Below are 17779 nucleotides of genomic sequence, written 5' to 3' on the forward strand. Positions count from 1 at the left end.
ACACAAAGAATGAGAATAACGACTTCAAAATTCTACTAATTTTAGTTAACGCACCAGGCCACCCAACAAATTTAAGCTGTCTGAATATTAACATAACTTGTTTACCGCCTAATACTACTTCACTTATTCAACCATTCGACCAAGGAATAATATCAACATTTAAGCCATATTATATTCATCAAACATTCCAATTAATTTTGGAAAAAATGTAATCTAATCCAAATATGACACTGCCTCAAGCAAGGAAAGAGTTTTCAATATTGAATTGTGTGAAAATTATTTCTCTCTCCATTATGGAATTACAATCCTCTACATTAAATGCTTTCTGGAAAAAATATGGCCTGAAGCCATTCTGGAACAACATTTCATACCTCCAGTGGATGCCGAGCTAAGTCGTATAATAAATGTCGCACACATTTTTGGTGGTGAGGTCTTTTGCGATATGGTTGAAAATGAAATTAGTGAATTAATTGATGGGGAAACAGATTTAAATGAGGAGGAACTGGTACAGTTAATAATAAAAGTTCTGCAGAAGATTCTGATTGTGATGAATCTGTTAAAGAATTCAGTTTAAAGAAATTAGCAGAAGGATTGGACTTGGCAAGAAAGTTAGGAAGTTATTTTATGGATAATGATCCCTCAATGGAGTGCTCTGTAAAATTCACGAGACAATTGGATATTTGTTTAACTCCATATATGAACTTAATAAAAAATTACAGCCTAGTGGTAAGCAAGGTCTTATTACTGACTTCTTGATAACTAAACCAGCCGAAGTATGCAATGAGAATTATACAAATGATGTTCAAGAGATTTCAAGTGATGACAATTTCTAGAGCCTCATATGCCTGTGCTCGTAAATAAAGAACATCTACAAAATGTTATTTTTGAAGACAGTGATGAGATTAAAATATGCACTTTACTGTATTTTATTTTGCCTAAAACATTTATCTATTATGTGCAATGAAGTTTACATAGAATTTGTAATTTTTATAATTTTATGCTATGCATTTGTTTCATAGTTTACATGTTTTCTTAACTTATATAATTCATGTAAGTTAAGAAATTCATGAATTACCTGAATTAAATAAAAAAATGTTTTTGTTGGATATGGCATTGTTGTTTATATAATGAAAAAAAAAAACGATTTCAGAACATAACCCTACTTTTTCTATGTGATCTGAGTCTCACATAATGCAATTTATATAACATGCCATTCTTATGGAACCTAACACCGCGTTATAGGAGGGTAACCTGTGTGTGTGTGTGTACTGTTATATTAAGCAACTGCATAATACAATTGAAGAATGATGGATCATTGTGTTCAACTGGAAAAGACCAGAGTTTGATTCTCATTGTGACAGGAGGATTCTTCATATGGGCTTTTTCAGTTGAGGGTGAGTGGAACCAATCTCAAAAAGAGGTATTGGGCTTTTTCTCCTGCAAACTAAGTTTTTTCATCCCACATACAGGCAAATCAGCCATGAGAATACACAATTTACTGACAAAAAATACTCAATCCTCCAACCCACACAAGGTACTACCACCTTTTGGTGGTAGTACCGTGTGCGGGTTAGAGGAATGAGGAGTGGAGATGGCGAGTTGTGTGTGTGCAGCGGAATAGAGTGCCCTCCCATGATGAGTCTTTGGACTCATCATAATAATAATAATAACTGGGTTTGCTACAGTTAGTCACTATATATTTATTCAACTGAAATCCCCAACATTCTAGCTTTGCTTATTCTATCTCTGCATACTTGATTTACCATCTTCACTAAGCACTGTGCCAAATGGCTGAAATATTTTTGCATTCCCAGTGTGCATTTGATGTTTCTGTGTTCCTGTTTATTTCCAGTTTTTGTGCTTTTCTGTTTGACTTTCATGTCAAATTTGTTATAGCAGTAATTCGATTTAGTTAGAGTCCTGTAGGCTTTTATAGAGGTATCTCAAATTTTCATATCCAGTAAAATCAATTCCTGATTTTACACCAAACCATCTTCCTATACTTCCTTCAATGCTACTACTGACTCACAATTTTAAACATAGGTTATAATATATTGCTCTATAATGTCCCATTTACCCCATGTAATTGTAGCATTTTCAACAACTTTTCTATTGGCACTTTATTTTATGTTTTTCCAGACCAGATCTACAAAAATACATACATATCTAAAAATATTAATATTTTTAAATTGGAATATTTTTATTTTAAGAACAAAAATATTCCAGAATTCTCTGGAACTAGACAAAACTTCTTCTTTTCAGCAAGTTCAAATTTCATAGTCTTTTCCTTGAAACATGTGAAATGCTATGAAATCATCCAACCTCAACCACTCAGACTGTATGCCAATCTCTAAGTTTTGGGAAGTGATCACTATTAATTGTTCATATATTTTTTTAATATATGAACAATTTTAAAGTTATTTTTTATCTATGCAACTTTTACAATAGTCGCTTTGAACTCTAATAGCATAATCATATGCTTCAGCTGTAACCAATACACAAGCTGGTATATGCATGCTTTATGACTCATTGTGATTCATGTTCTGAATGTAGTTAACAGTATCTCCCTGATAATGTCCACATAACATTAGATGAAATATGTTGGAGTTTTTGAATAAAATTCCACATTTTTTAATTACATGTGTTAGCTGTGAAAATTTTTTAAACATGTCTAGTATACATGTTTAATTAAAAATATTTAAATACCTATCCTTAATATATCAACATTATTTCTCAGCTATCATTCTTAAATTAAAAATATAATCCTGATAACTCCCATTTGGTCTGACTACAGTTTGTTCTTGCATAAGTATCTCATCCACAATTTTTCTTAACCTCTTCTTAACTCAAGTAAACTGTTTGCATAAAACTTATCCAGAAAACTCAGCAGGGAAACTCCTCTACAATTCTTATATTCTGTTTTGTAGATTGGTGCTCTGAGACCACTACTCTAATCATCTGGAATGCAACCTTGCAACATAAGGTTTATGCAGCATAGCAACTGTAAAGTTTCATACCTCCATATTTGAGCATTTCAAATCTCATCTTGGTTAATATTTTTAGCACATCCTGACAGACCCATTCTGATTTAGAATTCCATAACAATAACACATTAACATTTAACAATGCAATTACTATTATTAACCATCAAAATGTGATGTGGTCAGTACAAAGGGGTTCCCCAAAAAATTAAGTTTTAGCTTTGATTTTTAGCAAAACAAAACAACAACAAAAAAGTTTATTGACGAGTAATGCAATAATACCAAATTCTTTACTACAATGAAGGTTTGTACCAGAAGTACTATTTTTCTTATCAGTATATAATTTTTTTTTAATAGTGATCCCATATACAAGAAGTTGGTCAATCTACAGTACGTTAGTACCATACATGGGCAAGAAAGAAAACTTATTTTTATATGATTTGAAGAGCTGTTAGTTGTATTCGTTTGAAAACACGTAAGATAGACTCTTCCAGAGGCTATCAGTAAAAAGGATGAACAAAAAGGAAAAAATGACCCTATGGGTTTGAAGTTAACCCGTGAAAGCTTGTTGAGGTAGCTGCTGCATGTTTCAACAGATTTCCACAGCCACAGTTCTAGAAAACAGTGGCTGTGGAAGTTTTTGAAGAAGCAAGCAGCAGAAACTGAATGCTTGTGTAAAAAGTGGATAGAGTAAAACAAGGTGAACTAAGTCATTAAATAGCCTTTAAATCAACTTATTAATATTAGTTTCCCTTAAGTGTTTAATCAAGATCTCAGGTTGTTAGATTCACTTTTCTTAGTTTCAAAAATAAGACAAGAAAACCAATACAAAAACAAATACCTACATAATTAATATAAAAAACATACACTCACATACATTTAAGTAAAATTTAACTAAAAAATTATAGATACCTTTCTCTCACACACACAAATTTATTTTTAGCATTAAAAAATTAAGTTTAAAATTTGATTCAACAACAACAAAAAATACTCCTTTGTTAATTTGTTGAAAGTCTAAAAGGTGGACTTTGTATGTACACATGTGAATACAATGGCTCAGATAAGAATTCTTTATGCTAACTTGTTCAAAGCAAAATATAAGTACTTCAGTCAAATAAAATTCACATAACCATCATTCAGCTATTTACTTCAAAAAAAAATTCCAGGGAGGTTGCTCTACATAACTTTTTAAGGAATGCAGAGAACTGACCGAGGCTTCTGAAAATATCCCATCCTCAACTTCTTGTAGTGCAGCCAGTTAGTAGTCTAGCATCCTGGCATCTACCAGATTACTGAACAAACAAGAACAATGGGCTAGAAATCTGAGATTTCATTGACCAAACTGTTCCCTGTATTCAGGGACATACACTTTTTGCAAGGCAGATGGGGCCCGAGGTGCTAGGGCACTCCGGGGCCCTCTCTAATTGTTTGGGGCCCTTAAATTGGCTTTAATTTTTTGGGGCTTCCCAGCTAGAGCCTCATACCTGTGAATAAATTTGACCCTCCCTGTACTTGTTTAGGAGAATACATAACAAAAGGTCAAAAATTGCAAGAAAGTGAAGCAATGAGTAATATTATCTAAACAAGACAGAAACACTTTGAAGATAAATATCATGATTTTATTTCCTACTCAGTGTTCCAAGTAAAATATATGCAAACATACTTGAGAAGAGACTAAGAAAAACAGAGAAAGAGAAACATAGAGAAGATGAGTTCAGGAAAAGATTTCCACTTTAAGACTAACAGATGAGAGTTAACAAGAGAAATATAAATAGGTAGGAATGGGTGGATAAGAATATGATACTCTACAAGAGGCAGCATGACTTTGCGAAGGATCAGCTGTGCCTTAGTAAGTTCTTAACTTTTTATAATAGAGTGACAGCTGAGTGGGATAAAGGGAATGGTTATGTGATGATTCTGCTGCATTTTGCAAAGGCATTTGATAGAACACCACATGAAAACTGTTATGCAAATTAAAACAAACTGGGATGGATATGTTACATGGATACAAGGATGGCTGATGGACACAAAACAAAGTGGTATGTAGAGGAGTGTAATCCAGGAGAAAGTAGATGTTCAGTGGTGTGACCCTAGGTTCTGTGCTAGGATCAGCTGTTTAATTTATACATAAATGAAACAATCTGAAAGGAAATATTCAGTTGTTTGCTCATGATGTAAAACTGGGTTGAGTAACAGTTAATCAAGGCAATGTGGAGAGCTTGCAGGATAATTCAAATAGGTTGTTAGCATGGGCAAAAAAATAATAGGTGTCAGTTTAATGTGGAAAAATGTAAAGTTATGCATTTTTGGATAAATAGATTGCAAGGTATGTACCACATTGAAGCTAGGAATTTAAGGGGGGGAGGTAAACTGAAAGCTGAAGTTTAGAGGTCACGTTGCTAAGGTAACTCATAAGATTACTTGGTTATTGAAGAACACACTATCAAACAGAGATAAGGAAGTTGTCATTCCTCTTTATAAAGCCCCGATATGTCCATATCTGCATTACTGGGCTCAGATACAATCTCCTGGGTTTCTTGGAGATGAGGAAGTGGTGGAGAAGATTCAGAGGTGCGCTACCAAGATGGTGAGTGATCTGTGGAATGTTCCCTATGAGGATAGATTAAGGGTGTGTGGATTGCAGAAGTTGGTTCACAGGAGAAAATGAGGAGATATGATAGAAACATTTAAATTGCTTAGAGGGTTTTATAGGATCAATGCAGGGGAAATGTTTCAACACTTGGCTATAAGGGTCAGAACAAGAGGTCATGCCCTGGTTGAATAAAAGTTTGGTCAGTAGGGGTAATAGGACTAGATTTTTTGCTTGGAGAATTGTGAATGAGTTGCCAGAATCTGTTATGAGGGTTTTGCCTGTTAATGGGTTCAAGGAGAGGTATGATAGATTGTGTAGATAGTCTAGGTCTCCAGAAATGAGTCTTTGGACTCCATGAAGGTGCCCATACAATAATAACAACAATAATCCCCATCTTCCTTCTCTCTCTGACTGCCCACTTTACCACACCCAAGTAATGTTGATAGATGGTCAAAGCAGGAAAACTAACCTTTCAGGTATATACACCTTTTCGTTAGGCCAATTTTCTGGCTTGCATGGTTTAAATTGTTAATACTGTTCTTAGCACACTGAAAAAATTAACCTTCTAAGAATAAATAAATAAATTATAGAAAATCTGTACGTGTCACATATATCCTATAGTAATTTATTTAATTCAAATTGTGTAGATTTTAATTTTTACTTTATGATTATCAGTTTCTTCGGTAAATGTAATTATATGATGGAAAAAATGCAATGAATTGTTTATACAATAATAAATTCTACATTCCTTATAATTCTTTATGTTTAACATGACTCTTGAAATCAATGAATGCAAAAATCAATATTAGAAACAGATAATGTAATGTTAGATCTCCAATTATAATTTGAAATATTAGCTTCCAAGTGTGAATTTATAAGAAGTGATAATATGAAAAACTAACTTGTTTTTGTCAAAGCATGTCAAATTTTCTATTTTCAAGTAAAGTGTTGTGATGATAACAAAAAATGATGACTCATTGCACTAACCTGAATGACAAACAAAAACCAGAAGTATCACTCATGCTAGGGAATGTGTAAGTAAGAATATAACTACAAAAAAGCTGTTGGAAAGAAAAGAAGAAAATTTTTGGAATTGAACTTCAAATTAATGAATGATCCTGTCTGAAAATGTTCATATTCATATAGAAAGAAAATGGCGATGGTAATTAGGATACAGCTGTTGGAGATATATAGGTAATTCTGCATAATATTACATGTGAAATTTTTCATATATAAAAAAAAAAAACATGTTTAAAAAGTTGTCACCTGTTATATCCTGATGGTAATTATGATAACAATTATTATAGAGAAATTCAGAGAAGTTTGGAACTTGATAACAGATATTTTATGAAGTATTCCAAGTAGAGAAATGTTTAAAAGCCAACTGCCATGTTAGGATAGTAACAAGTATACAACTGTATAGGAGTATATAGACTGCTTGGAAAAAAGTCAATGGACACCACAGTGTGAGAAACAAACAGCATTGGCACCCACCTTAATAAGATGTAGGACCTCCTTTCACTGAGATGACTGCAGCAATCCTACAGGGGCATACGATAGTGATCAATGAGAATTTTGGACCATTCTTCCTGTAGGCATGTATTGAGGTCCTAGACTGTGGTCCTTTGACCTGACCTGATGTGCCAGTTTATCCCACAGATATTCAATAGGGCTGAGATCAGGGCTTTGTTGAGGCTAGTCAAGTGTGGTGACATTCATGTCCACAAACCACACAGTTACAACAGCAGCAGTCTTATGATATGGTGCATTGTCTTGGTGAAAGAGACAATGGTCAGTTCCATGGAAATGCCACAAAATAGAAAGCATTGCATCATCCAGAATGTTCAGATACTTCACAAAGTTCAATGTTTGTGGCACCATAAACAGAGGCACAAGGCCAAACCAGGAAAAACAGAACCATACCATCATATTTTCACCTCCATATTTCATAGTGGGAGTTACGCACTCTAGTAAGAGATGTTAACTGGGCATCCGCCACACCATCCATCTGCTCAGGAGAGGATTTAGACTGAATCATTGTTCCATAACACAGATTTCCAAACTTCCATGTTTCCACTCTACACTCTCTCTCTCTCTGCACCACTGAATATGATGTTGCATGTTAGTTTGGGTAATGTGGGACTTGCATATTGTAGTTCTACCATGAAACCCATGTTGTGAGCCTCGGTTATGAATGTTTTTGTGCAGATTCATGTTCCAGTCAACCCAGAACTCCACATTCAATGTGTCGACTGATAAATGGTGGTTTTTATATATTATCTTTTACATCCTATGATCACACTAGGTTAGTATAGTGGATCACCCACTAGATATAGCATTTGCAATTGATTCCCTGCACTTCCCTCTCAGTATGGAATCACCGACTGTTAACCTGGGATGGCCCAATTTGTCAACAATTTACCAAACAGATAGGCCTGCAACATGGCATCCTATAACACTGCACCTTTCAAAATCTTTCAGTTCCCTTCTTGCAGCCATTTCACCTGGACACAGTTGCACTAACTTGGGAGCATCATATGCAAGCAATTTATACTGGCTACAAAAGTGACTCATTACATGGCACAATGCACCTTGCCCATGAGGGTATCCATTGACTTCTTTCCAAGCTGTGTGTGTGTGTGTGTGTGTGTGTGTGTGTGTGTGTGTGTGTGTGTGTGTGTGTGTGTGTGTGTGTGTGTGTGTGTGTACGTAGGCTGTTCAATAAGTAATAAGACTATATTTATACAGAAAACAGATTACCTTTAATCGTCATCATTTACGTGGTCTTTTTCAAAGTAACTACTGTGAGACGCGATGCATTTGTCCCAACGTTGCGTCCACTTCTTAAACACACGTGAGAGTCCGTTTTTTGAGAGTTCTTTCAAAACCGCCTCTGCAGCTTTCACACATGCTTTGTTGCTTTTGAAATGGCGGCCTCTTAGTGGTTTCTTGAGCTGAGGAAACAGCCAGAAATTGCACGGGGCGAGATCAGGACTGTATGAGGGTGTGGTAGGATATCTGTGTTGTTCTTCTGCAAAACGTCCACTACACAACCAGCAATATGTGGCCTTGCATTATCGTGGTCCGATAAGAAGCCATTCTTCAGCAATGGACACTTCCTTTTAACGTGCCTGATGATAATCGCTGCTGTGTTGATCATTGTCTCTGTGATGGATGTTGAAGGTCTTCCCTCACGTTCAAGATCTTCCACATTTTGCCTTCCTTCCTTCAAAGTTTTATGCCAGCAAAAAACACTTGCCCACGACATTGCTTCATTGTGGAAAGCTTCGCGTATCATGTTAAAAGTGTCCGATGCCGATTTTTGCAAACGCACACAAAATTTAATCGCATAACGCTGTTCCAAGGACGCTTCCATTTCGAAGACTGGTCGCACCTCGTAGGTGCGCCGATGAGCACTTGCGTTTAGTCACGTGACACTCTGGCACATCAGCCCATATACGCCATCTATCAACCTCTTTTGTTAATACAGACAGCAACATTTCTTTATTCCACAGAAATTAACATTGTGATGAGTGGTTTCACCACAGTAAAATTAATCTTATTACTTATTGAACAGCCCACGTATATACTTTTATATATAAGTAGGATTATAATCATAGTTCATTGTTCCTAGTAGTCTTTCACACAGAAATAAAAAATAATGGATTTGTCAACTTTGAAAGAGTAAAAGAGAAAGTAAAGATGACCAGTTTACATGGCCATTAGAGAAACTCAGCAACTAAAGTTACAACTCTGCATGTGTTGTGTGTGTGTGTGTGGGTGTTAGCTTCTTTATAAGGGAATTTAAGAGTTTACAAATCCAGGGTTGAAACATTCCATTTCCAATAAGGAAAAGAAATCTGCGACTGTTTCTCATGAACTTCATACGATAGATCTTATAAGTATTAGGGAACTTCTATTAGTCATTGCACGATATACTAGAAATTAATCAAACCAACTTTCTACAAACAGATATAATCTAGCAGCTTCATCAGGATATTTTATGGAAGAAATGAAGAAAGCATTGATGTTAAAAACCTAAATAAATCATTAGAAGAGCATAATTCAACCCAAATTAATATGTGACTATAATGACATGTGACATATGTCAGCTGTCTCTGTGTAGAGTTTGTAGGTGACTGTTGGAGAAGTAAAAATACTGATTTCCAGTCATCATTTAGAATAAATTCTTGGCTTCTGTTAAAGGAGCCATGTGAGTGAATTACTTTTGTAGATTCCTTGATTTCTCTAGAAAACGTTTTCTTCTAAAGAGGGCATTACAGATATCCCAGTCAACAATGTGATTTGTAGTCAAAATATGGTGAGTTAGTGCATGCTTTTCTTTCTATAAAAAGCTCTGATGAAGCTGCCAGATTATAGGTATTTGCAAAACCAGTTGGTTTTTGATTAATCTCTAGTATGTTGTTCAATGACAAATAAAAGTTCCCCAATGCTTTTATAGTTTTTATAGTTGTAAAATATAATTAAAAGAGACAATAGATCAAATATGAGAACTTGAAATTTTTGTTAACAGATTTCATTGGGTTCACTAAAAAAGGTATGGGAGGCCTTTAGGCCTTTCCTTTTTTTCTAAGAAGGATAAGAAAGACGATTAACTTCTAAAGAAAGATGTAAATTTCTTTATTATTTTACCAGAAGTGCTGATGTGGTCAAATGAATTAAATTTGCACTTTGTGCTGCACATAGAGTGGCAGCAGTGCATATTTTGGGGCCCAATTCAAGTTTGATCTAATTAATTCATTTTATTTTATTAAAGTCTTAGAATGAAATACTTGCTGTTGAAGTCAATCCTCTCACATTGTATATTTTTCTTTTAATTAATGTATTTTGGGATTATTAAACTATTTTCTTGTTTGGTTACCCAATTATCTTAATTATTAAGGATGAAAGATTTTTTGTGAAATAATAGTTTAAATCATTAGTAAAGTAAACATCAAGGATCAAACTTGCATTCTCTATTTCTCAGTGCAGAAATCGATTACCACTCACAGCTGATAGAACAATTATTGCAGCTAAGCGACACATTTACATTGGCGCAGTCTACATAATTGTTTCAGGAAAGAATACATTATTGTGTGTGTACACACATGTGCATAAATCTAGAGAACCTATTTGAATTCCAGCAAGCATATTTCTATATTGAATAAATTTCTTAAGCTTCTTATATTAATTTAATCAGAAGGCAATGGCATACTATAAACACTTTTGTGAAGATCTTCGCTATTTAATCAACAGATTTTCAATATATTTTCAACATTTTTTTAAATTTTAATAGATTAAGTGACATAGTTATCATAGAAGTGCATAATTTGAAAAGCAAAAGATTAGACATAATGACTAATTTGAATTGTTGCTTTCTCATTAAGTATATACCTGAGTAATACCATAATACCTTAAACCTGAATTCCTCCTTTTCTCCTTCCAAGGAATTGTGAAGATTATTTTAAAAATGTTTAGCTCACTTTTTACTTAACAGTATTTGCACTGATCTTTAATAACGCATCACAGAGAATTCACTATGATTGCATTGTTCATAGCTTTCATGGAGATGCTACTGCAATATCATTTTTAATAACTAAACACACACTAAATTAATAAAGAGCAGAAATTATTTTAATAAATAATCATACAGAAAAATAGCTTCTTCCAATGCTAAAGCTGGTATAGCCTATGCAATTTATATATGTTGTGCTCACCTGTAAGACAATACATGTGGGCTGATAGAATTCTATCACTGATTGAATGACTGGTTTAAAAACTTGAAAATAACCTAGAAAAATATGAAATATAAATAAAAAAAATAACATAAATGAAATAATAAAAAGTTAATTTCAACGATTAGCATGAGTTTAAAGATAAGTTTATTAGTAGAGTGGTCTCCCAATTATCTGATCAAACTAGGAAATATAACCCAAGCTATTTACAGCAAAAAGTCAATCAGCTGTTTGCATAGAAAAACAAATAATAAAAAATAAGAGGGTGGGGAGGATTACTTCCTAATCGATAAATGTGTTAAACAAAGCAAATTAGTAGCCCTAGACATTTTACACATACACTTGAACATATGTTCAGAAAACCAGATTAGCCCAACAAGAGTATCAATATCTCAGGAAAGAAACTAAATCTTTGATTTGCTGATAACATTGATGTTTTCTCAGAAGACTGCTGAAAGGATAGGGATAATAAATGGAATGAACAATACACAAGAAAACCAATGGTACTTGAACTTCACAAAAAAAGATTGTGACTAATAGCTCAAAAGTTACCATCTTGCTGGATGGTATCAATAATGAATACAATAATGTTAGTGTATTTACCTAGCATAAATAATATATTCAATAATACCTAAAACAAGACCTAAAATACCCAACATAGCCAAAAATAATTTGTCCAGCTCTCTTAAAAGGATTCTATTATATTGTCAAATCTGACATATGGATACTAATAAATATTATAACCAAATAGTTGCACCAAACCATAGCTATATAAGTTTAATTTTTTTAAAAATACAAATATTACTAAGAAGTACCAATTAAAAGAACAAAGCATTAGATTAAATGTTTACCCATAAAATAGAACAAAAGAAATTTTCTTTCTTTCTTTTTTTTTTTTTAATTTGGCCATAAATTTAAAATATGTAAAAAATCTGATATCGCTACATAGCAGATATTTTATTTTACAGTGCCCAAACTTGGTCTTTGACAAAAACAAGAAGAGGAACTATAAATATGCTAAAGGGCAATGGAAAGAAATAATCTGGGAATTAAAAGGGCATCAAAGGTAAAATATGCAGGCCATTAGATAAGCATTGTTGATGTACTTGAAAAGTGTCAAACAATTAAAATGAAATTGAGCTGACCATGTAGCCAAGATGATGGATGACAGATCAACAGCACTTACTACAGTTTGAATTTCCAAATTGTAGTAAGAGCTGCCAATAGTAGAGAGACAGAGAGAGCAAAACATCTAGTGAAGACAGATGATGCAGTGCTGAAAGAAAAGCGATAATAAACACAGCAGTAAACAACTGAATGAGCATGTTGATAAGAGGTGGGAGTGGAGAAAACTGTGAGAGGTCTTTGATGTGGGATACAACAGACTTATAACAATATTGAAAAATCAATTTGGCTTATCTGGTTAATTAAATGTACTATTACAAAGTGCTGTTCCTGGAGTCATGTGACATGCTAATTCATGTTGAGTACCATCTACTTAGCTTTCTTTCCATATTTCCAATTTTTGATGGCCTTTTCCACTTTGAGTATGGATATCTATTCTTGATTGCATTCCTGTTGAGTGTTTTATACCACTGTGCTGACAAGGCTTGTTTCATTTAGCAATCTTAAAGTAATTACAGTAATCTTAAAGTATTCCAGACATCTAGAATATCTTGAGTTTTCATATCACCATTATCATCCTTGATTCCTTTTACAGTGCTCTTTCTTCCATCTCTAAGAACACAGAAAATAAATATCAGAAGGTGGCAAAATATTCTGGAGGGCTATTGAGAGAAGTTCCAGAATATTCCTGATATTTATTTTTTATATTCCTACCAAAGTCCTCCCATGACTTTTGTTTAGCTACTTTTGCACAGTGCTGCATTTTCTTACATTGTTCTCCATATTCTTTAAGGACAAATTCTTAATTCTTTCGGTATACTTTTTTCTTATTCCTGACTGCTTCTTAAAACTTCCTGTGATTTTACTTGTGCAGAACCTCCCAACATGTCTCTCTGACTGAATGTTTTCTTCATGCTTTGTCACTGAATCTTCAAAGTTTGGTTCCTGTTTTCAAACACTCATTTTTTCTTGAATAATGTTGTGTAGTTTAGTCTACAGTTCACCTCTGAAAGCTGCTCAACTTTGATTTGTTTTAAAATTTTCTTATACAATCTTCTTTTTAATATGAAATTTAATTTTATCCTGCTCAAAACCAAATGATCATTTCCAATTTCACATCCTCTGTATATTCATGTCCGAGGTTCTGTGAGGTTTTTCTTATTGCATGAATCTTCTACTCCATGTCAATTTGGCAACTTTTTATGTTGAAACATGGTGTTGGTAATAACTGGATGATATCCTGAAAAGAAATCCAGCAGGCACTTACCATTAATATTAGCTTTGCTCTTTTCTCCAAATTTTCCCCAAACCCCTCCATATGTCTGGGAATCACTTCCTACTCTGCTGTTGATCTCCAGCAAGGTCCAAATTTTTCTTTTTCTTTTTTTTTTCTTTTTTTTGTGTGTGTGTCATCTGCCTTCTCTAATGCCTCAAAAAAGTCCTCCATTTCTTTCTTAGTAGAACTTCTGTGGGAACATAGGCACAAATAAGTCTCATTGTCCAGTTCCCTATTCTGATATTTTCCCACATCACTCTGCTTGATGTTGCCTGCCATTCAAGAAGATTACTATTATTATAATGGTGTCTCCATGGAGTCAGAAGACCCTAAATCAACACACACTAACCATTATTCATATAAGACCTATCATAATTCTCCTTAAACTCATCAATTAAAAACCAATTATATATTTGGTTTAATCTTTTATCCAATTACATCTGAAGTATTTTCAGGACTGGGCAACTCGTAGCAAAGGTAGAATAAGTTCTCATCACTTGCCTTAGTATCCAATAATGCAAAGCACACATCCTTGAGGATATGTATAATGCTATGCATTAAGGGAAGGGTCACTGCCCAGACCGGTTTCGACCTTTATTGAGGTCTCATCAGTGAGAGCCAGACCCAGAGGTGGTGATACTAAAGTGGAAGTAATGGAGAAGTCATATTTCCATACACCAGTTGCCAAAAAAAGGTGTCACAATGCTACCAATTATATATTTGGTTTAATCCTTTATCCGAGTGTAAGCAAAGTTTGCGCCTGAAGTATTTTCAGGACTGGGGCAACTTATGGCAAAGATGGTACAAGTTCTCATAGCTATAGCCAAGTGAAAAAAACTTCCATCAACTCATCTCTAATCCAGAGAATTTTAATAATAAGGTGTGACACCTTTTGGCAACTGGCATATGAATATATGACTTCTCCATTACTTCCACCTTAGTATCACTGAGGTGGTATCCTTCACGCAGCAGTTGAATTAGTGAGTAGTGAGGTTTTGGTTTTGATCAGTACAGACGTGTTTCTCAGCGCTCTTCATAGTTAATGCAGCAGTGATAAAAGTTTTTGAGATATAATACTGATGATTTATTCACAGTTTCTTCTACATTAAAACAGTGATTGTTTGATGTTCCACCTGTGGCGTCAACAGCGTGCTCAATCAGCAGAGCAAGTAAGACTTTTATTTTCATCTCCGAAAAATTTTTCAGGCCCTCTCCTGTTCCCCACCCTGTGCAGCACTTGGTGTTGGAAGGGATAAGGCAGGTCCTGCTCCTAGACTTCAAGTCTAGATTTAATTATGAATTCACCATATGAGGATCTCCCTTTCAAGGAACTTGTAGCTATTTTTCGGCACATCGGTAATATATTACACACGAAATGGCCAGGAAAGGTTGAAGTCCATCAGATTATGGAGATAGAGACAGAAGACCCCCCCTAATCTCCATACTTTCTCTCCCAACCTTACACATGACAGCGTCAATTCCCCAGCTTCAACAACCAACGTAGATTCTAACGATTACCAGGAGGTCAGCAGAAAGAAGAGAAAGAAAGAGTCTCTTGCTGCAGAACCTGAATTAGCACCTCAAATGGACACATCAGCACTATCTGGTGAAAGAACAGAGACAGATACATTGACACAGCCCAAAGAGAGGATTCCACCAGTAATCTTGAGATCTAAAGAAAAATGGTCACTTGCAGAGACGATGAAGAACAATAACATCAAGTTCTCATCAGCTAAAAACACCAATGATGGAGTCCGCATACACCCTGAAGGAGCAACGGACTACCGCCAGCTCACCAGACTTATGGATGAACAGAAAGTCCCATATCACACATACCAACTGAAAAGTGAAAAAAACCTTAAGGTAGTCATCAGAGGTTTCATAGAAAACATAACATCAGAAGAGATAGCTACTGACCTCAAATCACAAGGCTTGGAGCCGATCAAGATTTCTCACATGTATCGAGCAGATAAGCGCCCCATGCCTCTGGTCTTAGTGGAGATCAGTAAAGATCAGAGAGAAATTTATGATCTTAGAATAGTCTGCAACTTGGTCATCAAGACCGAACCACTCAGAAGAAAGGCATCTGCTGGTCAATGCCATCGCTGCCAAAAATATGGGCATGCGCAAATGTTATGTAGAGCAGATTCTCTCTTCTTCTCCCATAGTCCTAAATGAACTGTTGGGTCATTCATGGCTGGTAGGTGATACTTTTTGCTAGCTTCCTCCAGTCGTTTCTCTTAATCAACTGGGAAAATATCAGAATAGGGAACTGGACAATGAGACTTGTTTGTGCCTATGTTCCCACAGAAGTTCTACTATGGAAGAAATGGAGGAATTTTTTGAGGCATTAGAGAAGGCAGATGACACACAAAAAAGGACCTTGTTGGAGAGCAGATTACAAGTGTGTAAAGTGCGGTGGCAACCATCCCTCACACACTTGCGTCAAGCCAAAGACTGCGCCTGCTAAATGTGCAAACTGCAGTGGCCCACATCAGGCCAATTACAAGGGTTGTTCTTTCCACCCATCCAACCTCTAAAAGTCTAGACAGGAGTTAGTCCCGCCCATTCAGAAAAATATCGTGAGATCTGCACCTGAAATCAAAGCGCGGATAGTTATACCAGATAAATCTTATGCTTCTGTGGTTTCCTTGCGTAACACCGAGGTACTCCCTGCAACTAGCAGTCAAAACTCCTCAGCAATTCTCGCTGCCTCACTAGGGGAGATGCTAACGGCCTTTAGCAAAACAAATCCCAGCCAGGCCGACACCAACAAATTCCTTAGGAATACCCAAGTCATCTTCTCCATGATTAATGACTAATCCGGCTTCAACATCAAATTCTGTGCAGATAGTATTCTGGAATGCAAATGGTCTCAACAACAAAATTTTGGAATTACAGGAACTTGCAGATCATTTAGAAATTGATATTCTCCTCATTCTCATTAACAAGACTCACCTATGTACCTGCGATAATCCCAAACTCAGAAACTACTCATTACTTAGAAATGACAGACTCAATGCACTGCCATCTTTGTCAGAAGAAACATCCACAATAATGAGATTAAGAAGACTAATACATTTAACCTCGAGGAGACAGGCATAGAAATACATACCAACAATGCAGGCAGCTCAAAGATTTATTCTGTATACAACCCCCTGGCAAACCTCCCCTACCCTCTGATCTCTCTCTCAGCTACTAGATACAAATGAAGCAATAATTGTGGCAGGAGATCTCAATTCCAAGCATCCTTTATGGAACAGCAAGAGTTTTAACAACAACGGAATGATCCTCTACAATTTTGCCTTGAAGAGAAACATTGTTATTGCAGGCCCGATCGAGCCAACACATTACGGTATTGCTATATTTAACAACATTTCTCATCAATTCCAACTTCAAGTGGTTGACGAGCTCAGCTCAGATCACAATCCAGTACTTTTAAGTTTAGGAGGGGATCCTGAGCTCATTCCCAGCCAATCACACACTAACTTTGCAAAATTCATGGCTAAAATGAACACTATCATAGACTCAGTACCTACTATCTCCTCCCATGAAGAAATTGACGCGGCAGTCAGCAATCTTGAATATAAAATCCATTCTGGCTTATCCGCAGCTTGTTCTATTTCCACCCCAGTTGAGCTGAGGTGGAAATACTTTGAGTCTATTTTGTGATAGACTCAAAAGCCGCTATCACAACACACTATCTCCGCAAGACCGTCGAGAACTAAATAGTGTCCAATCTAGTCCGTTATGCATTAAAAGATCACAGGAACCAGCAATGGGAAAGAAAACTCTGTTCTCTCAAAACTGAAGATAATTCTCTGTGGAAATTGACTAAAGCTCTCCGTACAGATCGCTCTAACACATAGCCCATTCACGGAGAAAGAGGCCTTGTTTACAGAGACGATGAAAAAGCCAAAGCTCTCGCGGACGCTCTTCAACTTCAGTGCTGTCCCAATTATGCGCATGTGGATTTGGTCTTCATAGAGAAAATACACTGTCGAGTCTGTACCGTGCTTCAGCAGCCTTGTAGCCGTGAAAATATCTGTCCCACTTCGCCTAAAGAGGT

At 35.5% G+C, this 17779-nt stretch overlaps 1 protein-coding gene across 1 annotated transcript in view; it reads right to left on the bottom strand.

The window, feature by feature from the left end:
- HDAC3 (histone deacetylase 3) overlaps window positions 1-17779 on the bottom strand; it is a 134910-nt gene that overhangs the window by 53519 nt on the left and 63612 nt on the right. The window contains exon 9 of the mRNA XM_090405260.1: window positions 11292-11365. Coding sequence (XP_090261386.1) covers window positions 11292-11365 — 74 coding nt within the window. The remainder of the gene's footprint in view (window positions 1-11291; window positions 11366-17779) is intronic.

This window comes from Typopeltis vanoorti, chromosome 15 (genome assembly GCF_054136105.1).
Source record: "Typopeltis vanoorti isolate ZY-2024b chromosome 15, IOZ_Tvanoo_1.0, whole genome shotgun sequence".
In the NCBI taxonomy this organism is placed as follows: Eukaryota; Metazoa; Arthropoda; class Arachnida; order Uropygi; family Thelyphonidae; genus Typopeltis; species Typopeltis vanoorti.